At 44.5% G+C, this 24347-nt stretch overlaps 3 protein-coding genes across 7 annotated transcripts; 2 read left to right on the forward strand and 1 right to left on the reverse strand.

Annotated features, from left to right (window-relative positions):
- Window positions 1-193: 193 nt before the first annotated feature.
- Window positions 194-5846, reverse strand: LOC101168902 (mediator of RNA polymerase II transcription subunit 1). 3 transcript variants are annotated; one of them, XM_020712620.2, is made up of 17 exons: window positions 5740-5846; window positions 5210-5301; window positions 3805-3880; window positions 3680-3734; window positions 3470-3596; window positions 3362-3390; window positions 2758-2829; window positions 2611-2676; window positions 2075-2151; window positions 1965-2006; window positions 1784-1883; window positions 1559-1683; window positions 1368-1477; window positions 1089-1290; window positions 897-1007; window positions 635-725; window positions 194-564 (listed from the first exon to the last, which is right to left on the reverse strand). In XM_020712620.2, the coding sequence occupies exons 1-17, from the start codon at window positions 5828-5830 to the stop codon at window positions 324-326; spliced, it is 1707 nt and encodes a 568-aa protein (XP_020568279.2). In that variant the 5' UTR covers window positions 5831-5846; the 3' UTR covers window positions 194-323. The 3 variants fall into 3 exon arrangements, with proteins under 3 accessions (XP_020568279.2, XP_011487373.2, XP_020568280.2); XM_011489071.3 differs by having other exon boundaries at window positions 1950-2006; XM_020712621.2 differs by lacking the exon at window positions 1965-2006.
- Window positions 5448-11732, forward strand: LOC101167252 (ras-related protein Ral-A). Of its 3 annotated transcripts, none has more exons than XM_004081168.4 (5): window positions 5448-5796; window positions 7234-7391; window positions 7463-7671; window positions 8970-9144; window positions 9225-11732. In XM_004081168.4, exons 2-5 carry the CDS (start codon window positions 7278-7280, stop codon window positions 9345-9347), a joined length of 621 nt encoding a protein of 206 aa, XP_004081216.1. In that variant the 5' UTR covers window positions 5448-5796; window positions 7234-7277; the 3' UTR covers window positions 9348-11732. The 3 variants fall into 3 exon arrangements, with proteins under 3 accessions (XP_004081216.1, XP_004081214.1, XP_004081215.1); XM_004081166.4 differs by having other exon boundaries at window positions 5449-5796; window positions 7207-7391; XM_004081167.4 differs by lacking the exon at window positions 5448-5796 and adding an exon at window positions 5890-6059 and having other exon boundaries at window positions 7207-7391.
- Window positions 11733-12581: 849 nt separating this feature from the next.
- On the forward strand, window positions 12582-21154 carry cdk13 (cyclin dependent kinase 13). The gene is made up of 14 exons (XM_023950368.1): window positions 12582-14570; window positions 14723-15274; window positions 15371-15532; window positions 15813-15952; window positions 16073-16243; window positions 16329-16518; window positions 16597-16653; window positions 16740-16841; window positions 16916-16993; window positions 17141-17257; window positions 17339-17470; window positions 17556-17752; window positions 19098-19583; window positions 19944-21154. The coding sequence occupies exons 1-14, from the start codon at window positions 13450-13452 to the stop codon at window positions 20603-20605; spliced, it is 4167 nt and encodes a 1388-aa protein (XP_023806136.1). The 5' UTR covers window positions 12582-13449; the 3' UTR covers window positions 20606-21154.
- The last annotated feature ends 3193 nt before the right edge of the window (window positions 21155-24347 follow it).

Genomic DNA, 24347 nt, shown 5'->3' on the forward strand with positions numbered 1-24347 from the left:
TGCTGACAAATGTCCCGCACAGATTACCTGGAGAGCTTTGTGCTTCTGGTTGGGGAAAGAGCGCAACTCCGGACCCCCCGTTTTGTTTCAATATCTGTACTGCAGTGGAGCCGCATTTGGTTTGGGTCCAGAGAAAGCAAGGCAGCAATCAGGAGATTTGTTCCAGCTGAGCTCTCTGCACAACAAACCGCACAAGTTTTCAACAAAACTTTTATTTATTTAAAAAACGGGGAAAATAAAAAGGAGCTTGAGACACTCGAGTAAGAAGGGAACAGTTACCCCCCAAAAAAATAGAAAAAGAGACGTAGGATCCCTGACAACGATTATAGCTCCGCCTGCTGAGCAAAAGTCCCAACAGGAGAGCAGAGGTGAGAGGTCACAGAGGGGTTTGGGCTGACTTCAGTTTTGGAAACACTGTCCTCTGGCACAGCGGCATTCTGGGAAACCTCCATCAAAGCAGGCGGATCCTCTTCGGCAGAGGTCGGATGGCTCTTGGGATGAGGAGGAGAGGCGGTCTCTAACCTGCTGAGCAGCATCTTCATGGTCGCAGGAATGGACAAAAAACTGAGAACAGCAATAAATCTGATATGAATAGGAACATTTCTTTTTAAAAGGTTGTGCTAACCAGACATACTTCTTCATGTGGTCTTCCAAAAAGGCCTCAGACGTCTCAGCTCCAAATGTTCTGCAGGTAATCTGCTGAGGACCACATACGCTCACCAGCACTGCAGACACAAAGGCGTCCTGTTATGAACATTTTGGATGAGTGGAGTCTGCAGAAATGCTCCTCGTCATCAAACTCAACAACCAAAAAGTGAAAAAAATCACCACAAAAAAAAAAAAAAAGACCGATCACTACAGTCCTGAAAGTCGGAGAAAAGTACAACAATGCTCACAGACAGCGAGGGAGTGGGTGCGCGGATGTGTGAAGGTCACAGAAAAGCTGGTGCTGGACTCCGGGCGGACTTCGAAGAGCTGGGAGTCAGATGGGGTTCCTGTCGGCGAAGCTTCAGCGTTCACAAAAACACATCAGAGGACATCCGCGGGCCGCCTCCTGGAAACCCTGCAAGGTCAAACCCACGACCCACCTGGAGCGGCGCTTTGAGACGCCCAGCAGCTCCGCAGCAGGGCGTTGACGGCGCACTGGTGGCGCAGCAGCTGCAGCAGAGCTGGGACCTGAGCCGGGTGGGTGAAGGAAACGGCCTCCACCACGGTCGCCCTCTGTTCAGGCGCATCCCAGGAGGCTCCGGGGAAAACGTAACGCTGCGTCTCACCATCAGGAAGCACCTTCTGGTGCATTGAAACACACAACTGATCATGATTTACAATCAAAATATGCAATAATCACAAAAATATATAGACGATACCACAGTAAAGAGGTCCAGCTGATCTGAAGTCTCCTCTGCACTCTGTGACCCGGCCATCAGAAGCCTGTGTAAGGGCGCCCACTGCTGGTCAGTCTGAGCTACTGCAACGTCTAATTGTGGAATTTGACATGTTTTTAGGAAGGAAGCTGGAGATTTAGCCAAACTTTTATTTTTGAAAAATTCAGCTTAACCTGTAATGAGGCTGAGCTTCTCCACGAACGAGGACAACACGGGCACCGGTGGCTTTAACCTGAGCAGGAAACACGCAGGCAGCATCTCGCCGGGCACCTCGCTCGGCGGAGCACCAACCGGACAGCTGCCACGGGGCAAATTCTCGCTCTATTAATGCCACAGCTGTGGCTTTGTGACTCGCCGTCATGGAGAGTGATAGGTGCACTAAACCACGACAGAGTTACCCCTGTGAATCCAGCTGAAGAGGCTCTGGAAGGACGGAGGCCATCTGCAGCCTGCGGGGCACCGCGCTGGCGCCCACAGTGACCTGAGCCGTCTGCATCACTGCTCACAAACAGGATTTTCAATCAAAATGTGTCTAAAAATTGAGCAGATTGGTTCCAAATCTACATGAGTTTGACATCCCATCATTGGGTGGCTTGTAGAACAGGACCGTCAGCAGCCCGTCTGAAATAAATCCACAGTAATGGTCTTAAATGTAGTAAGAATTAAATGTGTTTGTGTTCATTTGTTACCTTCTTTTCCTGCAACAAGACAGCCAGTCCTATTGTTGTTTACCAATTGCTGTTGGGGGTCACAGTCCTCTGCTTCCCTAAAAGTGGAAGCAAAGACATATTCATTTCCTGCCTGTTAAGTTTGGGAAATGTAAAATAGTAATGCCAGTAACTATTTTATCTCAAAGTTGGAGATCTTTCATGATCACAAGAGGTATTTTTTACTTCAAAATCAGATCATTTCCATGACATTTTTGCTTGCAACATTCGTGTATTTTAAAAACCCATTCTGATAATCTTTTAATGTACATTCAAAACATTCCTAGTGGTCTTTCAATTATGGCGGCGGTGTGTTTTTTGGCCAAAATAAAAAATAAAAAAAACTGTCAAACGTCACAAATACGTCTTTTTTTCCCCTTTTTGTTCCTTTAATGCAATTTTAAGCTTCTTTCTTTTCCTCCATCATCAGAAAAATGTTTAAAACACTAAAAAACACTTTCCATCACAGCGGCTCTATTAAAAAAATAAATTAAATAAATGATAGTTCTTGTACTCACCCTGTCATTTTCTGCAAATCTCGTACAAGAAACTGTAGAGACTCCAACAGTTTCAATTTGATTTCACTAGAAAAAAAATAAAAGAACGACTAAATTGTCATAAAAGAACCTTTTAGCCAAAATAAAAGACGTCGTTCGAGAGCGTACTTGTCTCCAGGGATGTTGTACTGAGTGAAAAGGTCTTTCAGCCTCGTGGAGAACGCAGCAAAGTCTTCGGATCTATGGCATCAACATTTACAACCATAGTTATAAGTCTTTTTCAAAATAAAAGCTGGAGAGCCATTTAACACTTCCTACAGGTAGATTAGCAAGTGTGCTTTGATGTTTTATCCATTAAAGCATTTAATTAATGAAGCATTTAAGGCTTTCTCTGCATAGTTGTCGTTTGTCCTGAATTCAGTCTAATTTTCTGGCATTTCAACTTATTTTAGTCGTTTTCTTTTTTGTGTGAGTTCATTTTCAGCTTCATCACTTAGCTTCTCTTATCCATTATAATAGTTCCAGGTGATCTTTAAGTAATTTTTATTTCTGAGAAAAATAATAACTTTTTTTTTTAAATATTCCATTTAAAGTTCAGCATCACATCCTTTTGTCTTATTTCTGAATTCAGAATGTGCAGCTTTTTCCTCTGAATTGTTGCAATTCACAGCATTTTAGTTATGGCTGCATATTTTTACAGAAAATGATAAACTAATTTGTATCCTTGTGGCAAAAAACAAAAAAAAAACGTTAACGTTCCTCGTCCTCTTACCTCAGTGTCTTCAGAAAAGACTCGCTGGGCTGCAGAAAAAAAATGTTATTTAATTAACAAATGGAGTGAAAAGCAAACGCTACATCATACATGAACAAGTCTACTTACGACAGGACCTTCTCCGTGAAGCGCCACCTTCACCTCCTGCACGCCACCACACGGCGGCAGCAGCACCTCCAGGTAAAACAGGTCGGCGGTAAGGTAACACGTGTCTTCTGTGACGTGAAACCCCATCCTTGGGAGGAAACGTTCAAACGAATGTCAGAATGTGATCAGAATGTTGATTCAAAGGTGTTTTCCGTGACTGCTTCGCTTTACCCTTGTTGCTGGGCTATCATTTCCAAACGGGACCTCGTCACACTTCTGCAAGGAGCTGAAACGTTAAAAAATAATAATAAAAACACTAATAAAATGCCCAAAGAAGTGCTGGGAGGATTGTTTACCATGAAGCACATCCTGGAGTCTTTCCAGGGATCGAACCAGTGGTTCACAAGGCTTTGATTCAATTCTGGATTTCTCCTGTTGGGGAACAAAAGGAGGCGGGAAAAGAAGCAACAATAGACGACTTGTTGGTTTGCTCAACGCTCTCTGGTCCCGTGAACCCATCCTCCCCGGGAACAAACGCTGCCTGACGCCAAACAGACAGCTGAATTTCAATACCTGAAGCTAAAAAAAACTAACTTTTGAATGAAAAATGGCCATTTTAAAAAACCCCAGCCTGCAAGACTGCTGCTCAGAAATGCGTCCAACTATAACCCCATCTGCCCAATCCCCTCGGACCACACATCATTTCAGACCGCCGCGTAATCGTGTTTCTTTAGCAGACTCCAGGGACGGACCGCTGCCAAGCTCCACTCTGAATAAATCCACTAGAATTACCGACTCTGCTCCTCCACCCATGACAAATCTAAAGAAAACTCTGCTTGCACACAAGTTTGGACGGAAACCTTCATGAGCACGCTGAGCTTTTGCTGTTCACACTCACTGACCACAAAAACCTGCAGACTTTACTTAAGTTTCATGATGCAGATGTGTAAAAAGCTCAATTTAAAAACACTTTAATGAACAAGACAAAGAATTTAGTAACGCTGCAGACAACAGATATTAGCTATTGCATGAAAATTGTGTTTCTGTGGCATTTTTCTTAAGGCTGGAGGACAGATATAGAGAAATGCACAACTCAGAGGCAAATTTCTCCTGAAATGATGCCGCTCTGCAGAAACTATGTCCTAGAAAACAACACGGGGTTGGCTAAAAACAGCATAATCATCATTAAGAAATTAATACAGAGGAGGATGAAAGTGAAACTTTAAACTACTTTAGGATGACTTAGTTAAAAACTAGAAGGAGCTGCATTTCCAGAAGAAAATGCAGGGTTGAATGCTGTATTACAGAGTGAAAATGAAACTTAAAGGGTAATAACTGGCAAAAATAAATAAATAAATGAATGATCAAAGTTGACCATAAATAAAGTAAAAACAGCACAATAAACAAATAAGAAAAAATGCCAGAGCCGGGATTCGAACCGGCGAGCTTCTGCACCAAGGATTCCCCATTTATTTCAATGGAGGCAGAAATCCTGGAAATCCTGGAATATCTTGAAAAGTTCAAGGATTTGTAGGACCAAAAGTCAAAGCTGGAAAAAGATGAAAGAGCTGAACATTTGAATAGTTGAATGGTTGAAATAGCTGAAAAATTGTAGAAGGAGTTAAGCGGCAAAAAAAAAATGGTGAAGATACTAGAATAAACAGAAACGGGAAAACAAGAAAGAAAAAAAACAGGAAAAGCTAGAAATCGTTAAACCAAAATAACAAAAGTCAAATATAATTTAAAGACATTTGTGCTCACCATGCACCTTTGAACAAGCAGAAGAGTGTCATTCCAGCTCCTCTGTGCAAACTTCAGCTGCAGGCCGGAAATTAAGCTGCTTCTCTTCATGACTGCAAACAAAAATATATTTAAAAAAACAAACAGACGTCTGTGTTTTGATGATATATCTTTCTACAGTTAGTTACTGATCCACTCTCCAACGTTGAAACACTCAGAGAAATGGCTTATATAGGACAAACCTGCCACCGTTTATGCCAATCATCCGGGTCATTTATACCATTTAGCGCGCGGACTCTGGTGTTTTTACGATATTTTATCATAACAGAAGACGATTAATTCATTGCGTTGTGTGTTTTTTCGTCATTGCAAGTTTGATAAATCAACCCAGACACAAAAGTGAGCCGGCTTGTCTGGCTCTCCCGGGCGGGCGGGCGGGCGTTGTCAGCAGGAGCCAAGCCCACAGGAGGTGCAGTCCGCCCGCCCGCCGCTGCTCACACACAGCTAGCCATGAGCTAACGAGCAGCTAGCTGACTCTTTTTTTATTTTACCATCACAATTCCGCCTCTGCGTCGACTCTTCCGCCTCGGGAATACTTGGGTGTACCGGTAGGTGTTTCCTCCCACAGAGCCCTTTGTTCATCTGCTCCAGCTGGTTCCTAATTCCTCTTTTTGGATTTTTTTTTTCTGTTTGTATTTTTTTTTAGTCGGGTTAGTTAGTTGATTAGCCGCGAGCGCGTTAGCTCTTCCCCTGTGTGTGCTTTGCTAGCGACTAAATAAAATAAAAACTGCTGGGTTTGAAGCCCGTGTTCGAGCATCTGTTGCTGCTCTCAAATAGAACCGGACCTCAAGAAGACCTCCACACCGAACCGGTACGTTTTCGGAACTCCAGCAACTAATTATTCCACGCAGGTGCGGCTAACCTGAGTGTTTTTAGCTACATCGTCAGTCAGGCAGCTAGCTACATTTTATTGACAGCTACTAACTTGTTAACAAGTTACCCCCTCGTTGATGATACAGGGTCTGTGGACGTGCGTGGGACCGTGTCTGGTAATTTCAACCGCCGCCCGTTTAGTCATCGGTGCAGTCAGACTAATCCCATTGTGTGCTCTGTTGTTGTCGTTTAAAAATGCAGCTTCATGACAGCGACGTCGTTGTAATCACTGCTGCTGCGCCTGAATGACTGTCATTATCCGCTATAAATCCGCATTTCTTTATGCCTTAAGATTGTTTGATGAATGTTTCTATAGCCGTGAAGCTGCAGAAACGCCTCTCAGTCCGGCCAGCTGACGTTCCCACTTTCGATCATTCTGCTGCTTTAAAACTATTACCGTAATGGAGAATTGGCTTCATATGCTGAATTGTTAAATCGCCTGTCGATGCTCGGGTCCATTTTTGTCAATTTGTTTAATGATGTTCTGGCAGGATTCCCGTGTTTATTTATCTCTGATCCCCAGAGGTTTGGCTTTGGCCTGGTAAGCTTAGGGCCTCCGAGCTGAACACTTCTTTTCTCATCCGTCCGACAGACCATTATGATAGAGTAACATGTAAACATCTGTCATTTGCATCCGAGTGGATTTACGACCATACAGAAACTTCCAGATGTTGTGTTTTCCAGTCGCTTTGGTTGCTTTCAAGTCTTGAAGAGCCAATGTTGGAAAGATAGGGAGGGAGGGAGGATGACAGCTGAGATGGCTTTTCCCATAAGTCCTTGACTTTTGTTTTGCACATCTTGCATAAAAAATAAAGTCACATCTGGTGTCTCTTTCCTGGAACGTTGCAGAACTTTTGAAAAGTCCTGTACAGTCAAAGACGGGTCCACTTTAACAGACGTGTCACATGTATGTAGTTTGATCTAAAAGAGATTCTAAACATGTTAAATAAGGTTATCTTAAATGCTTAATTCACTCAATTCCTCTCTGCATCACACTTGACATCCAAATTGTCTTGGATTTGCCCTTTTCTTGCAGGGAAATTATGATGCAATTTCTTCTTTTTTTGTTGTTTTAATCTCCACAGGAATTTTCATTTAGTCCTTTTCCACAGCTGGACATTTTCTAAGGTCTTCACTTCCTCTGCTTCACGGCGTCATGGCAGCTGCAAAACCAAAAGGCCAGAACTCTCTAGCTCTCCACAAAGTGATCATGGTGGGCAGTGGAGGAGTGGGGAAGTCTGCGCTGACCCTGCAGTTCATGTACGATGAGGTGAGCCGCTCATCACAGACTCATGTCGAAGGAGATCTTCTGGCCATAACCCACAATGCCGTGTGTTCCAGTTTGTGGAAGATTACGAGCCCACTAAAGCAGACAGCTACAGGAAGAAAGTGGTGCTGGATGGAGAGGAGGTGCAGATCGACATCCTTGATACGGCCGGCCAAGAGGACTACGCAGCCATCCGGGATAATTACTTCCGCAGCGGCGAAGGTTTCCTCTGCGTGTTTTCCATCACAGAATTGGAGTCCTTTGCAGCAACAGTAGACTTCAGGTGAATGTTTTTAACGTCGCCTCGACAACACGCTTCTAAAATCGCCAAACTCTGATCTTCGTGTTGGGTTTGACCCCCCCCCCCCCCCCCCAATCTCATCCAAAGACCTCTGCAGACATTTTTTGACTTTATTATCGTCCTAATTAAGTTTCTGTGCATCACACGCTCTTCCCATCAACTACTGTTCAAATGTTTAATGAAGCACACCTAAAGAATGGGAGGTCGGGGGTTCAAGTCCACGGTGAGGTCATACTAAAGACTAAAAATGGGACGTGGTACCTGTCTGGTTGACACTCTGTAGAAAGTAATAAGGGGTTGAAACGAGGAGGGGGCTGGGTTTATTATAAAACAGCAGAAATAATGCAAAACTGTTAAGTTGAATGCCAAAGTTAAAATGTATTCAAAGTACGGTTTGGTGAGAGACAAACCTGTTCTCCTTTTTTGCTTTAATGCCTGTAATGCTGGATTATCTGAACAATTGAATGAATTGATTTTAAACTGGTGTTTAATTCTTAGAGCTAGGCTTGTACAGAGAATCGCAAATTTATCGTTATTGTGATATCAAGCTGTGCAATAAAAAATTTTTTTAAACAATATTATGGCAGTTTGAAGCTTTTCACAATTTAAATAAATCCCTTTATGCATTTGACCAATGGGGTGGACCCCTGTTATGTAGACGAGGGTCATTAGGAGTTATGTTGACTCTTATTTTAATTAAACTGTTGCAGTGAAATGGAAATGATGAATTTGGTTATTGCTATTAGTTTATATATCGTCATCGCAATATTGATCATTAATATCGCCAGTTTTCCTCGTATCAAAAGTTAACGTGAAGGTTTCACAAACTTTTTAGATTTTGACAATTTTGGTTTAAAACAAACAAAAGTTGAGTTTTTTTGTTTGGACAGTTTCAGATACATTGTGGAATTATTGGGTTTTCTAATGAAAAACTGAACTGTTGTAAGGATAAACTATTGGAGCAATTTTTAAAGTAGGAAAAAAAGCTCAAGCCTCCAGAATACTATGGGTTAAAAAGCCAAAACTTTCTGCTGAAATGTTTTTAAACTTTGCTCTCTTTATTTCAAACTTTGTGGAAATTTTGATTCTTTTTTTTAAAAGCCCTCAAGTTCTTTTAAAACTTTCCTAAAATGCTTTTGCTATTCTGAAAGAAAAGAAAAAGTAAATGCCATCAAAAACGATCTATATGGTCATGAATCAATGAATTGACCCACGTCAGCTCATGCTGGCAGACGTTGGATGACAGGTTTCACGTCTGACCCACATTGGCTGCCCTACAGGGAGCAGATTCTGCGGGTGAAGGAGGACGAGAGCGTGCCCTTCCTCCTGGTCGGTAACAAGTCGGACCTGGACGACCGGCGGCAGGTCAGCGCCGAGGAGGCCAAGGCCCGCGCGGAGCAGTGGGGAGTCAGCTACGTGGAAACTTCTGCCAAAACCCGTGCCAACGTTGACAAGGTTGGTGTCGGCGCGCTGAGCGACGGCCTCGTTCATAAAGATCTGCAACTCCTTTCTGTCGCTTGTCTGCTTTTGTTTAGGTGTTTTTCGACCTGATGAGAGAAATCCGAGCGAGGAAAATGGAGGACAGCAAAGAGAAGAACGGGAAGAAGAAAAGCAAAAGTTTGGCCAAAAGAATCAGAGAGCGATGCTGTATTTTATAGTGGTGTGATGCTGAAGTACGCGCACATTTCTCAGACGTTTGCATTTATTTTGTGCCCAAACCTGACCGTAACCTTGCGTTAGTGGCCGAGAGGACATTTGACTGAGGGTCAGGCCGTAGAACGGTGGCGCTCCATTCACCACTTATAGCTCTAACTTTTTATGTTCTGACACTCCAAATACTTTATCTTCCTTCTTCTCTCAACAACAGGGTCATTAGATGGATGTTTTGTTTTTTACATTTAGGCTGAAGCTCAATAATAAGCCCTGACAAGCTTTTGTTGTATAGTTTTGTGTGTGAAACATCCTTAAAAAAACGTTGCAGTGCGCTTAGGCTGAGAAAGAGTTGAGAGCCCAGGTTTCAAGAGGAAACAGAAAAGCCCCCGATCCACGCTAACGCGACACCGTCTGCTTTAGATGAGTAGACAGTTGGAGTTCAAGGACACGCTCAGTGTCACGGTGGAAATGAAATTCAATGCCATTCCTTCTTACTTTGCAAATATTCCATGTGGAAGTTTTTATTTTTTGTGTCTGTCTGTGATCAACACATGTAGAAAAGAGCACTAACGCTTCCATTTCCTTCCCTCTTCTCCAGGTCTCCTCAAATGCACAAATAACCTTCACCCTTTAGGGAATTTAAACAACAAAACACTTGAACTTTTCAGATGTTTCTCAGCTTTTAGTTTATTTCATCTCAAAATGTTATTTCCTTTTCAGAATAGAGGAATCTCTGGTGCTCTGATAAAAGGTGATTCCGTAACACTAAACCTTTTACGCGCTGCACTCGTTCATGTTTTCAACTCACTTTAATCGCTGACTTTAAATCCCACTTTTTTTTTTGTTTTTTGACATTTATTTTCAAAGAGTTGGAGTATGCTTAAAAAAAAGAAAAAAAGTGAAGTGGTACCTGTTCAAAAACGATGCTGTCGGTTACCAAAGAAAACAGCTAGCTAGTTCAAACAAGTGCCCGCTCACTAATGTAAGTGTCTGAAAACCTGCCATACAGAAAACGGATTATTAAAAAAACAAGAAGCACTACAATGTCTGTGTGAGACCTCAAAGATCAACTGGGTGTCATGGAAAGCAAAATATTTAGCTCTGGACCGCCTGCGAGGAAATGCAAGGTTATGACGGCTTTAGTAACCCTGTGCATTGCATCACTGTTGCCTCTCTGTCCATTGTGAATGTGAATAACGTCCGCTCTCTCTCTCGTCCCGTTTGCCCCCTAATCCGACGGCTCGTTCGTGCGTTCTGCGTCTGTCGGTGTGGCTCATCTGAGGCGGTCAAAGGGCAAAGAAAAAAACCCCGATTCTATATAAATGAGCAAAGAGGAAGTGATCTTGGAGCACAGATGCAGATGGTTCGTGTTTTTAAAAGTCTAATGTTCTTCCCTTTCGACTATTCCTTTGCAGCTTGTGTTAGCGTGGTGGAATCTAGGATTTCAGGCCACTCTCACCAAACTCAAAGAGTAGCAGTCATGTGATTCAAGCTTTTACAAATGGTTTTTCATTTTAAAAGATCTAATTTTTTTGGTTTATTTGGGTGTCAATCCATTAGGCGCCCCCTGCAGGCCGTTGCCACTCTGCCTCCACTCTGTTTAAACTGAGAGTAAGTCTATGCAAAAAAAATAAAATAATAATAATGATGTTGCTTGATTTGCAAAGAAGGAACCTGAAACTGAAGTTGGTCTCCATAAACTACCTTACAAAGCTGGAGTGTTTTGGATGCACTTCAGCTCCAATGACGAAGGATGGCGTGATGCGGCGTTGCCCAGAGGCTCTTGAAATCAATCTTTTTACTATTAATGTTCTTGTGTTCGTCCATCGTCTCACTAGTTGGTGAAACAGAGGAATGCTTGTGGAGTTAAGAGCACACAGAGGAGTTAGTTGGATGTGAACCTTAGGGAGCGTCTTAAAGTGACCGGCACGGACGGATTTAACTCGTCACGGGAACTAGCATCGTGCTTGCTTATCGTACTATCAGCCTAACACACTCGTCTACTTTTAAGTGGAAAATCAGAACTATTTTTTATTTTATGCATAATTGTATTGACTTTATGGCCCAAAATGTTCAACATGATGCAAAATAAAATGTTTGTGTGAACGCTATGAGCAAACTGTCCCACTGGGTATTCAAATACCTTCGGTTTGCCTTTTATATAAATACCTGTAAATGAAAAAGAAATATGGATGTCTTTTGGCTGGATGGTTGTATGTATGCCACCAGTTTAATGTTTCCTTCATGTTTACTTTCTTTTTGTTTTGTTTTTTTGAGCGTAACCACTAATGTAGCCTTTTTGTGAATGCAAGAGGTGAAGCTTACATTTCAATTCATATTCTGTGAGTTCTTTGAAAGTGGCTAATAAAATGGATATTACTAATATCTTCCACATGTGTTTGTTTTTTCTACTGTCTGTCTTAGTGAGAAACTCTAAGAAATGTTTCTAAATGGGATCATTTCTGCAGATAGCAATGAAATGTGAAAGCATGGGCATATGGAACGTTTACTTTAAGCTCTTAATTGACGTTTTGTCCCAATATTAAATGAATTAACTTCACAACTCAACTGTTGAACCAAGAACTTTAAAATTAAAAGAATCTTTAAGAAAATAAAGAACTAAAGATTAGGTGTTTAGAAGAAGAAAAGTACATAAACAAATCATAAATGTGCGCAATAATAATGAAAAAAATCATTTGTTTTTGTTAGTTCAGGCCCCTCTAGAAATAGAATTTTCAGCAGTATTATAGTTTATTTTAAGAACAAAAATATATATATATATATATATATATATATATATATATATATATATATGAAGAAAAGTTATGTCTCATATACTAATGGCAATAAAAGAAACAGAAGGGGGGATTATATGCTAAAAAACCTGATGTAATACCCAAAATATTGAAAATAAAAATCTATTTAAACTGATAAATTATCGAGAGGAAAAGGTATTTTTATTAGACAATATATTTAAAAAATCAAATTTCGTTCTTTTTCTTTGGAGGGGGTTATTATGCAATTGTCTTTGAACACCTCCCTCCATAAAATGTTTGTGTTTATGCTTATATTTGTCATTAAAAACATTTTCTAATGTAAATGAACCGCAGGAAAAATACGTCGCCCTTTAATTAAAAAAAAATCAATTTTGTTCTATTTTGAAGGGAAGGGTTCCCCTCGTTGTGACGTAAGCTCTGACGTAAGTTACGCACTGGGTTCCTATTGGTTCGTTTCTACGTAGAAGGCCTGTAGTTCCAAAGCTGTGGCCCAAGCGAGCTGCACCGTTAGCCACAATGAAGTTGTGTGAAGTATTTTGAAATAGATTCGAGGATTTGATCTAAATCGCTCCTCGATGAGAGTCATCGCGTTCCGGGATCGTGGAGGATGTTATTAGACGGAGGAGAGTCTCTGCGGTGAAGGTTTAGGCGGACGCGCCTTTGAATGTTTTACTTCAAATTCACTGAGTTGAACTCCACAGAAGGAGAAAAGAAAAGCCGACCGGCTAAGTTGCTAGCAGGGAGCTAGCCTCCGACCTCACTTCCTTGTTGCATCTACGAGTGTGATGGAAGGCAAGAAGTTTTTATGGAGGCGTCTGACTTTTTTTATTGTTCGTTTTTTAAATGTGCACTGATAGCTTTTTGTTTTTATGGACATTTATAATTTAGAAGACGTTGGTTTTTTAATAATTCTAAGTTGTTTCGGGTCATTGCGAACGTTCACCATGAAATGGGAAAACCACTCTGTAGCCGAACTGCTAGCTACGGCGGACTAGCGGGCTAAACCGACTAGCCTTCGCTATCAAATCCTGGATATGTGGGCTTTTCGCTGGAACACGGCGGTTAAGTATTGTTTGTTATAAAATTGCTGTAAATTAGTTGTGACTAAATCCTTAGCACCAGCTTCTACGGAGCATTACGATTGTTTGTATCGGGAATTTTGGTCTTAATAATAGCCACTGAATGCTAAAGCTAGCGATTTAGCTAGCTGTAATGTCAGCTTAGTAGCCTGTTACACAGCTAGCCCAATGTTGTGTTTTATGAATCGACAGGGGCACGTAGTTCATATTTTATAAACTTATTCCTAACTCATCCGTTAATTGAGACATAAATGCCCAACTCGGAGGTGCTTCGCGACGGGCGGGGAGGACGGAGCCCCTCGGAGCTCCAGAATGCTAACAGGCAGGGGAGGCGCAGCAAAGCGGCGAGCGGTACCACCGCTCCGCGAGACAGGCGCCGCGAGAAGGGACGGTCGTCCGCCTCCCGGAGGAAGAAGCGCAGGCAGCAGAAGGACCGACACCTGTGGCATGCGGTCACAACGGACGGCCCCGACAAGAGAAGTGATTTCGACAAGGAACTTGAACTTCGGACGTTAGTAGAATACGACGACGTGAGCTCCCAATCAGAACGATTCTCCGGTAGCCCCTCTCCTAAAATTGACCCCCACGCTGACAATCTCCCAGCGGATCCCCTCAGCTCTGTTAACTTTGAATATAATGGACCGGCCTCCCTGGCCAGGGGTCAACTAAGAGACCGGGAAGCAGTTTACCTCAGTAAAGAGTTCAGAGGACCATCCGAGAGGAGCAAACAAGATAAGGACTTGTCCAAGAAAAAAGATCACCAGAGTCGTGAAAGAGACTCCTTAAAAGTCAGAACTGGAGGTAGCCTAAGCGGCTCTAAAACCGCCACACGGAGCGGCGACAAAAATGGCAAAAGGACGTCTTCGTCTTCTCAATCGGCAGATAAGAAGAACGCAAAAAGGCACAGAAGCAAAACGAGAACTGATAAAGAGACGCCGTCTGCGTACAGAGACGCGCCACAGTCTTATCGAAACGACCGCGAGGACCCCAGGGCGTACAGAAAAAGTCCTGGTTTTAAAACTGACAGTCCCTATGGGACATCCTATTCCCTTAACTACCAATCTCCTGGTAACTATGCCCAGCTGGCATCTAGAAGAAGTCCAACTTATGGAAGTAAAAGACATTCTCCCAGTGCTACGTATTTCAACCGGGATGATGTGTATGGCGGATATGGAATGCCAAAGTCACCCACTTCGTATTCAAGCAACAAGAGGAAGCGATCGCCCGCGAGCCCAGCCAACTGGAGGAGGTCACCAAGTTACGGTCGACACAGCCCTTTCGAACAAGGAGAGTTCGTCTCAAGTCCTTATGGAAAGCGGAGGAAGTCACGGAGTCCATACAGGAAGTCCCTGAGCCCCAGTCCAGATGTCAGGTGAGGTTCTTCAGCGTTGTAGTAGGCCTTAAACATTTTTATTTATTTGTTTAGTATTGATTTATTGGGAAAAACCTGCTCTATATGTCAGAAATATACCATAACCTGTCCTGCTTTTCAGTCTGAGATTTCACCCATAATTCTCTCTGCAGGAGACCCGCAAGGTCACGCAGCAGAAGTCCCTTTCCATCCTCAAGGCACTCGCGCTCCCACAGCCGCCACCGACACTCTCGCTCCCGCAGCCGCCCTTCCAGCCTGTCGCCGAGCACGCTCACCTTCAAGAGCAGTCTGGCCGCCGAGCTCAGCAAGCAGAAAAAGGTCAAAGCCGCAGAAGCGGCCGCAAAGGCCAAAAACTCGAGCAACACGTCGACTCCAACCAAAATGCCGTCGTCTGCTCACCAGCCCAGTCCCAAATCCAACCACACGGCCAAGAAAGGACGCCCCCCCTCACCGCCTGCCCCAGAGAAAGGGCCCCGGACCCCCACATCCAACCAGCCTCAGTCTCCTGCAGATAAATTGAAGAAGACAGCAGAGCACCAGAGCAGCAGTAAGGGGAAAGAGGACCCTCTACACCGGGACAAGAAGAAAGCCCCGGCGTCTGGGCAGATCAAAGACAAGGACAGAGCCGCTGGCCCAGTTATCTCCACTCTGCCACAGCTGCCACTGCCCCAAATAGTTGCTGAGAACGCAGACAAAGGAGACAAGTATGTAACCTCCTTCACACTCCTCAGCACTTGTATTGTAGCATCCATGCGGCTTTATCTGATTGTTTTTGTCTGTCTGCTCTCCTCCATTCATAGTTTGAAAGACGGCTCGCTTCCGGGCAAAAAGAAGCTGGAGAAAAAAACGCGCCAGCTTCTGACTGACCTCCCCTTGCCCCCTGAACTCCCCTGCCCCTCGGTTTCTCCAAGCAGCCCTCCCGATAAGCTGGAAAAGTCCCAAACATTTCGACGAAGACCAAAGTAATTTCCCTTCCCTGCAGCTGTGTAGACCCACTCTACTGAAAATTGTGTATTTCTTGTTGCTTTTTTCCAATCTACTGAAAATTGTGTATTTCTTGTTGCTTTTTTCCAATCTACTGAAAATTGTGTATTTCTTGTTGCTTTTTTCCAATCATGTCAAGTCATCAGTTAAGCTTAAAATGGCATTTCTGAGGATTTCTATTTCTAGAAAATGTTTAAAGTGGGACTTTTAATATCGACTTGATGGTTATTTACTTCTTGTTTGCTTCTTTTTTACCAGAATTTGTGGCCCGAGGTTTGGCGAGATCAAGGAAATCGAGATAGATTGGGGTAAACGGTGTGTGGACAAGTTTGAGATCATTGGAATCACAGGAGAAGGCACCTACGGTCAGGTGTACAAGGCCAAAGACAAAGACACTGGTGGGTTTCCTGAAAATGTTTGCTCATTCATTCTCTGTGTTTACCCTCTACCGCAGTCAGTGGATTCAGCTTGAGTTGGAAAAAGCAGAGCAGACTCATTCTCAGGTTTGTTTCGCTCAGGTGAAATGGTGGCTCTGAAGAAGGTCCGTCTGGACAATGAGAAGGAAGGCTTTCCGATCACGGCCATCAGAGAAATCAAGATTCTGCGACAGCTGAACCACAAGAGCATCATCAACATGAAGGAGATCGTCACGGACAAAGAGGACGCTCTGGATTTCAGGAACGATAAAGGTAACCGTTGAAATTTAAAAGTTATTTTAAAACTTTAAGAGTTGAGAGGTTAAAGTAGCTTTTTTTATGTTTTTTTTAATTCCAGGTGCTTTCTATCTGGTGTTTGAATACATGGACCACGACCTGATGGGTCTGCTGGAGTCTGGCCTGGTTCACTTCAACGAAAGCCACATCAAGTCCTTCATGCGGCAGCTGCTGGAGGGTCTGGATTACTGCCACAAGAAGAACTTCCTCCACAGAGACATCAAGTGCTCCAACATTCTGCTCAACAACAGGTGAGGCTGGAGGCAGAAATCACAACAACCTCCAGGATGTTTCACAACGTGCTTAATCGTTTTCTCCCTCCTAATCAGGGGTCAAATAAAGCTGGCAGACTTTGGCCTGGCTCGGCTCTATAACTCAGAGGAGAGGTGAGTCTTGTGTTTTATGACTGGACTTTATGATGGTTGGTTTGTGTTTCTTTTACTCGTGTGTGTCGCCGTGTTTCCACTTTCAGTCGACCGTACACGAACAAAGTGATCACGCTTTGGTACCGCCCGCCGGAGCTGCTCCTGGGGGAGGAGAGGTACACCCCCGCCATCGATGTGTGGAGCTGCGGGTAAGGGCGGCGTTCGTTCAAAGCCAGCTGGTGTTCGTCCGTCGTAGTTTTTCATGTTGGCGATTCTGTCACAGGTGCATTCTGGGAGAACTGTTCACAAAGAAACCCATCTTTCAAGCCAACCAGGAGCTTGCTCAGTTGGAGCTCATCAGGTGAGAAGCAGCTACACTTTTCCGGGGGTTTCATGTTTGGACGGCCGGGTCTTTTCAGTGAAAATGTTATTTTTCTCTGCGTTTTTATGGAATTGTCTCTGTTATGTCGCAAATTGGGAAGAAAATGGGGTTATATGTTTGTTTCAGTCGTATTTGCGGCAGTCCTTGTCCCGCTGTGTGGCCAGATGTGATCAAGCTTCCGTTCTTCAACACCATGAAACCAAAGAAGCAATATCGGAGGCGGCTCAGAGAGGAGTTTGCTTTGTAAGTCAGTTGACGCAACTCTAGACTCGTTTCCCAATAACCTGACCTTGTGATAACGCTGGCGGTCTTGTGGTCGTCCAGCATCCCTCCGGCGGCCTTGGATCTGTTTGACCACATGCTGAACCTGGACCCCGGCAGACGCTGCACGGCCGAACAAGCGCTGAGCAGCGAGTTTCTCAAGGATGTGGATCCCGACAAGATGCCTCCACCCGAGTGTGTTCCGGGTCACTTTTATCTCCTCGCATCTGCCCAAAGTCTTCTGATTTGTAACTTTTTTCTCTTCTTTTTTTATTTTCAGCCTCCCCCTTTGGCAGGACTGTCACGAGCTGTGGAGCAAGAAACGGCGGCGGCAGAAGCAGATGCCGGAAGAGCTGGTGGCTCCAAAAGCGCCGCGTAAAGAGCTGGGTCTGGACGACAGCCGCAGCAACACTCCACAGGGCTTCGCGGCGCCCGGCGCCATGAAGACCCAGAATGCGGCCGCCTCTGTGCTGCTCGGTGAGGACGCTCAACTGGAGAATAACTCGCAGCTTAAGTTACTGTCTGCAGAAGACAAACGTTGAAGAAAATCCAGATTCTTCTATAGCCTAGCTGTCATGTAGATTGGTGATAAGTATCCCATCACTGCCTCATCACTTTTTCTTGAGTCGCGTTCTTCCGATTGACGCGTTTTCAACTCAAAAGTTCTGCTTTCGTGTGGCTTATTGCTCTGATGTGCTCGGGAAACAAACTCTGCTACTTTAATGCAAATCTGCAACCAAAACTGAAAGCAAAACTAGGTTTTTCTTAGTGTCTTTCTAAGTGCCTGAGTGTAGGAACACCCTCCCAGCAGATCAAACATAATCCTTGTTTCCACTGAGCGGTACGGTCCGGTTCAGACCAGCCCAGTATTTGTACCCTTTTTGGGCCTCTGTTGGAAATAAGTTCTGAAGGGGTTACGGGTGGAGCTGCTGTTGGAGGCCGTTGATTGGATCAATGTCATTATGATAAAAAACGGATATAGTTCTCATCGTCGCCCGCAACTTAAATACTTTCTATCTACCAAGTTGGGTTGAAATGCTCACCTGAACTACCAAGCCATTCTAAACCAGACCGGACCACTCAGTGGAAACGAGGCTAAACAGTCATGTTTGGGATTCCCTAACCCTTTTTATTATTCTGCACCCTGATTGGCTATAGGCCTTGTCAATCAATCTTTGTGCCACGCCTCCTGTTTGCCAAATCCACATAAATCTTCAATTGCAATGAGATTCATTTTTTTCATTCTACAAAATGTTTCTATGAGGGTTTGAACTTTGGGAGTTTAAACAAGAAAGGCGGGCGTAAAAATGTTTGTCTGTCTGCAGAAAGTGGATAAAGTTTTGCAGCCTTATAAGAACAGTCAAAATTCGAATGACTTTTTTAAGAGGTTATCTCGAGGAACCTGTGAATGCAACGTCTCATGCATCGACTGATTTTGGTTTGTTTCAAACAACTTCAGAAACAAATGCAAAGTAAAAAGACAATAAAAATGGAAAAAGTGTAGAAATAGCAAATCTATTTCTATTCATTCATAAATTCATTCAATAGTAAACTAATGAAAATGAAGCTGTATTTACTCTGAATCATATATAAACACATTTGCACTTAAACGGGCCAAAAAACATTTAGTCTATTAATGATAAAGTTTGTGAAATAGAAATGAATCGCCTGCCTTATATAATCCCACCCTCTTTTATGTTTTGCAGAAGCGTTTTTAAACATGTTTTCGTTTGTTTGTTTATAGTTTAAAGCCTAAAATAATTATAATAATCAACCTTTTTAACATTAACTCTTTGGTTTAACTGATTGTGTCTTTTTCCAGAATCCAAGGGTCCAAACTCTCAGTTCACTCAGGAGCAGCTGGCGGTCCTCCTGAACCTCTTGGGTCAGTCCAAAACAGCCCCCAGCCAGTTTGTCCAGTCTATGAGCACAAAGGTGAACCAGGAGACGTTACAGCTGCTCACCAAAGCCTTAGCTCCCCCCGACCCGCCCGAGCCCCCGGCGCAGTCCGCCAAGCCTCCCCAGCCCGCGCCGCCTGCAGGAGTACCGCGCACGCCGCCGCTGCCCAAGCCGCCGTCGCCCCCCGTCGCGGCACCGTCGACTATTCCAGAGGGGGAGGCTGCCGCCGCCACGCAGACGGCCATGACCATGCTGCTGGCGCAGCTGCTACAGGCCCAGAAGACTCAGAGACCGGAGCTGAGCGACGGCGGAGAACCCGGCGAGAGCAGCAACGCCGCAGGAGGCGCCGCGCCACCACCTCCGCCCCCAGAGGGCAAACAGCCCCCAGAGCCCAGCCCGGTCACTCCAGGTGAGAGCGCTGAAAACAAACGCCAAGAACGAGGAATGCTTTGGTAAAGTCTGACCTGAACATTCAAACAGTGACTCGAAATCGTCCTGTAGATGTGCGTGTGATTGACACAGACTAGCTAGAGAGTACCCCACCTTCATCTAGTAGCTGGGAGAGTCTCCTCCAGGCTGCTGGAGCCTTTCCCAGCAGGTTTGGATGATAGATGGATAATTGAAAATCCCCAAAGCAGCAAATTTTATGTGTGAACGCAGCGTCAGAATCTCCTGGAGCTGCTTGAAGAATGAATGACTGTTGTTGATCTAGTTGTTTCTCTCGTTGTTGCAACTTTTCCTAGAGCAGCTTCTTTGTTTTGCTTTGCAGTGTCAGAAGTGGGAGGAGTCTCCATTTTGCCTCCCGACCAGAGGCCCCCAGAGCCTCCGGAGCCGCCGCCCCACGCCGACCTGGACTACCGCCATCCCCCGCCAGAGCCCAAGCCCGGCCACGCCCCCCCTGTGCCCCCCATGAGTGACGGAGTGAGACCCCCAGAGCCAGACTATCCCCCCCTTCCTCCACCCGAGGGTCCAGTATACGGAGGCGACTACAGCCACCCGCCCCCTCCAACCTTCCCCCCCGCGGGCTTCAGTGACTCTTACATGGGCCACATGCTGGGCGGGGGCCTGATGCCTCACTCTATGAGGGAGGTGTTCAGCGGAGCCGCCGGCTCCTCGGCGGCCCACCCCGACCCGTTCCCCCCATCCGCACCAGCACCCACCCGACCTGCCAGCATGGTCTTCAGCGGAGACAAGGACCACAGGTTTGAGTACAACCACAGCCCTCTGCCCGTGGAGGTACCGCCCAACCCGAACGCCCTCCACCTGTACAACCACGCCATGGCCCGGAAAGACGGCCTCCCCCCGCCCATGCCAGCGCCAGGACAACCTTGGGGTTCCCCATCACAGGGCGGGGCCCCTCCTTTACCGCTGGGTTATGTTCCACAGATGAACTCCACGGCGGCGATCAGAGGACGGGGGCTGCCCTTCTGAGGAGCTGGAGGACCAACCCGAAGCCTCGTGAGGTGGCATCAGACGGGTCTGCAGACGTGATTCAGTAATTTAAACCTGTAAGCGTATTTTTCCTCGTGGAAGGACGGTGGAGTAACACCCGTGGAGCTTTTCTCGCTCGTACAGTTTTGGTATTTTTTTGTAATCTATTCTGCTGTCTTCAATTGAACTTTGGTTCAGGTGTACACCCCCAACCTTTTCTCTGTAAAGCTCCCGGGCAGAATTAGTATTATTGTTTTGAACTACTGACTAAAGTAGGCAGAAACTCTTTAGAATGTGACCGCGCGCCTGGGGTGGTCTTTTTTTAACTGGCGGCGGCGTTGGCGGCTCATTTTGGTCGGGGTGTTAAACGAGGCATCGGCCTGGGGAGCTTCTTGAAGATGGCACTTCTAACATCTAACAGCACAGAAAAGCTGTTACCCCTCCCCTTTTAACTTTTTTTGGCTGTAAATGTTGTAAAATCATAAGTAAAAGACATAACCTGGATTGACAAAGGAAGCGTTTTATTTTGCATTAAACCGTCGTGTCCCCTCCTTCTGGCACGTCTCTGGGCAAACGTTTATTTAAGAGGGGCGGCGCCTTTTCCCAGCCTGTCCAGGTGGATGGACGGCGCCACTGGGTGGCAGTGTCCCATCAAGCTTTTGGAGCCACGGCCTTCATCCTTCATCCTCGCCACACGGAGACCCGGCGGTCCAGCAGATTCAATCTGGAAGCTGAAACGTTCACTTTAACAGCAGATTCTCATGAGATCTTTGTCAGATAAACTCGGATCTATCGGGCTAAATTCTACTTCTTTGCTGGGTTTTTTCTTAAAGAATGACCCCAAAATGCTCCGGACGCTGTGTCTGCAGAGTGATTCTCACGTCCTCCTGATGCGTCTGCTCTTTGTTAACACTCATCACATCCGCGTCTGGATTGATCGCACGCCGCAGAGCCCGTTATGAAAAAGGCGATTATCTCGAGAGGGAATCCATTCCGCAAAGCTAATTCAGGACGTGGAAGACGGCTCGTCTGCGATTAATACGGCGTGGATGATGGATTGCCGAACAGCCGTGGTTCTTGCGGTGAGCCTGGCTGTATCATCTTTTTTTTTTTTTCCTTTGGAGGGGGGGTGATTGACTCAACATCTCGCCCACAGGAGACCTGCTCCGAATATTTATGAGGCCTTCATCTAAGTGAAAGTGAGAGCTTATTTGGCAATCTCATAGATCCAGGTGATCCATTTGATCATGTATTTTATTGAGTGGTCAGCATTTTTTCTTTCTTTTTTTTGCCAAGTCATGCAAACATTTTTAACACCCAGAGGAGCTTCAGCATCTTGATTAGACCAAAACTTGATTCTATTCACCAGGAAGCTAATGGGGAAAAATGTCTGACAAGGACAGTAAGCCCCGCCCACATTCAGAGGTGATGCCGCCCTGCAGAAACTATGTCCTCGAAAACACCCCCCCCCCCCCGCTGCCTTAATGCCCCTCCCACCCCCACCCTGTTTTTCAGCAGAATGAATGAATAAAAGTTTAACAACTCCTTTAGAAAAACACAAGAAAGTGAAACTTAGACAAATTAAAATAATAGCATAAAACTACAAAAAGCAGTTTGCAATAAAATTCAAATAAGAATGCAATGAACTACCAACTACTGTAACTGAATAGCCATTTTAAGAATTTTAAATTTTATCATCCACGATTGACAAATGCCAAAAGAACCCCTCTTTCACTGGAGAGGGCCCTTATCTCCGTTTTTGTCAAAACATTTTGTTTTTAGTAAAAAGAAGATCCAACAATGCGTGGAAAAGTGACGGACGACACTCAGTTTCCAGAGAACGACGGACTTTCTCTGGTTTTAAGAACCGTTTTCATGTTGAAAGTCTTTGAACACGAATGAGCAGCAAAGCTTAAAATGACCTTTTATTCAGCTTCTACTTGAAAGCAGAATCGAAGGATTTTTAGATTATAGCTGGAAATAAAGCAGAAAAAAACATTTCCTTCAAAAACTTCTTAAAACCATATTTCCTATTTTATATGTTTTCCTGCAAAAATAAGTAATAATCATGAAAACCAGTTTCTGTGTTTTGTTATAAACATTTAAGAAATGGCAGGTTTAAAAGTTGCCCAATCTGGCAACCCTGCAGTTAATGTTAGAATACAACAGAAACTGTAGATTTATCTATATTATTTATATATGTAGAACAGTTGTGAGAAAGAAATGTAACCCAAAATGAGAAGAGAGAGAAAATAATTTCACTAACTTTTACATGTAAAGGGCTTTAACACAAATTCTGAATCTTAAACGCTTACATCGTAAAAGCTGTTTATTTTATTAAATTATTATGTTTTATGACATTATAAATCTGCCTTGGGTTATTTAGAAACTGTAACTGTTTTTTTTTTCAAAACATCTGCCTTAGACTCAAATGTATTTGAATTCCAGAATTACGTAATCCTATAAACTCGCACTGAAAAATATGAGCAAAATGAAAAGTTCAGAACTGCAACAGCAGTAACTTCAGCTGTGGGTAAATGTCAGTAAATCAACTTTAAAAACAGAATAATTCCAATTAAACAGCAGAGGATCTAAAAACCTAAAGCCCTCTTATTGTGAAGGAATTTGCTTTTCGAGTCGGTCCTGCAGCTTTTATTCTCCTAATCTGAACTGAAGGAGTGGACAAACATCTAAAATGACAAGACAACCATATTTATAACAACTCAACCCTCCTGTCAGCTTCTCCAATGTTCAGGTTGTGCCACAGTGTGGCGCTGCAGAACCGAGGTGGACTCTGGAAGTCAAGTGGAGCTCGAGACATGCAGAAAATGTCACATAATGTCTAAAAAAACAACCTCATCTCTGCTCACTCTGAAGCAACTGGCTGCTGTGAAATCTAAAGGAAGTGACAGGACGACGGCGGAGCTGCACGCTTCCACATGCGTGCACAGCAAACCTCTCATGGTGTCAGTAATTATGATGCATATTATTAAAGCCTGCATGGAAAACCAGCTATTAACGTGACTACATTACAGGGTGCTAATCTCCTTTAATGAGCAGCCTCTTTTGTAAAGGCACCGAATTAAGTCTGCAACAGATCAAGATCTGGGATTTAGTTAATATTCTCTGAATGAGGAGGCTTCACGGCCAATCAATCAAGATGTTAAAGGGCACAGCTGCCCTTCCTTCCTCCCTTCGCGGCGCCGTGCATCAGATCGGTGTGCTCAGCAGCAAGGTGACACATCTCCAAAGGTCACGCCGCGCCGCCTTTGTTTGTGCTGCCGCCACACACGGTGGCCCAGACGAGCGCTGGAAAATCTCACCTCCACGAAAGGTCACCGTCTTTTTATTTTTGAGCCGTTTACGGGAGGATCTTTGGAGTTTTCCTCCAAATTAAAGGCTGTTCTTTTTGTGTGGACAGACTCCCGGTGGAGAAATCTCTCCCCAGGAGACGTGGCGTCCCATTCTCTGGGACATCCTCATTAATTCCATGGAAGACACGGAGCGTTCCAGCCCTTTTCTGATGCCTCAGCTCTCCCCAGACGGGCTTTCCACAAAACAAAAGTTCTTGAAACAGCTTTTTTCTGAACAAATTGGAAGCAGTCATTTTCATTTCCGTCCTCAGAATCCTCTTTTATTGTGAAAGGATGAAGCGTTGACATTTGCAAAAGGTCCCGCTGCAGCGTTTCGCTCGGGTTCAGGTGGACGTCGCTGGGCCGTCTTCTCATTCCAGTCGTCTGTC

Source organism: Oryzias latipes, chromosome 20 (genome assembly GCF_002234675.1).
Source record: "Oryzias latipes chromosome 20, ASM223467v1".
Taxonomy (NCBI): domain Eukaryota; kingdom Metazoa; phylum Chordata; class Actinopteri; order Beloniformes; family Adrianichthyidae; genus Oryzias; species Oryzias latipes.

Bases quoted from the DNA above. Each gene is read 5' to 3' on its own strand.
- LOC101168902 (XM_011489071.3), bottom strand. From the start codon at position 5,830: ATGAACAAAGGGCTCTGTGGGAGGAAACACCTACCGGTACACCCAAGT. The intron at 3,597-3,679 runs GTAAAGCGAAGC...TTTCCTCCCAAG, and splicing joins ATGATAGCCCAGCAACAAGG to GATGGGGTTTCACGTCACAG. The intron at 1,684-1,783 runs GTAACTCTGTCG...GCCCCGTGGCAG, and splicing joins CTTCAGCTGGATTCACAGGG to CTGTCCGGTTGGTGCTCCGC.
- LOC101167252 (XM_004081168.4), top strand. From the start codon at position 7,278: ATGGCAGCTGCAAAACCAAAAGGCCAGAACTCTCTAGCTCTCCACAAA. The intron at 7,392-7,462 runs GTGAGCCGCTCA...CGTGTGTTCCAG, and splicing joins TGCAGTTCATGTACGATGAG to TTTGTGGAAGATTACGAGCC. The intron at 9,145-9,224 runs GTTGGTGTCGGC...GCTTTTGTTTAG, and splicing joins CCCGTGCCAACGTTGACAAG to GTGTTTTTCGACCTGATGAG.
- cdk13 (XM_023950368.1), top strand. From the start codon at position 13,450: ATGCCCAACTCGGAGGTGCTTCGCGACGGGCGGGGAGGACGGAGCCCC. The intron at 16,842-16,915 runs GTAAGGGCGGCG...ATTCTGTCACAG, and splicing joins ATCGATGTGTGGAGCTGCGG to GTGCATTCTGGGAGAACTGT. The intron at 17,471-17,555 runs GTGTGTTCCGGG...TTTTATTTTCAG, and splicing joins GACAAGATGCCTCCACCCGA to CCTCCCCCTTTGGCAGGACT.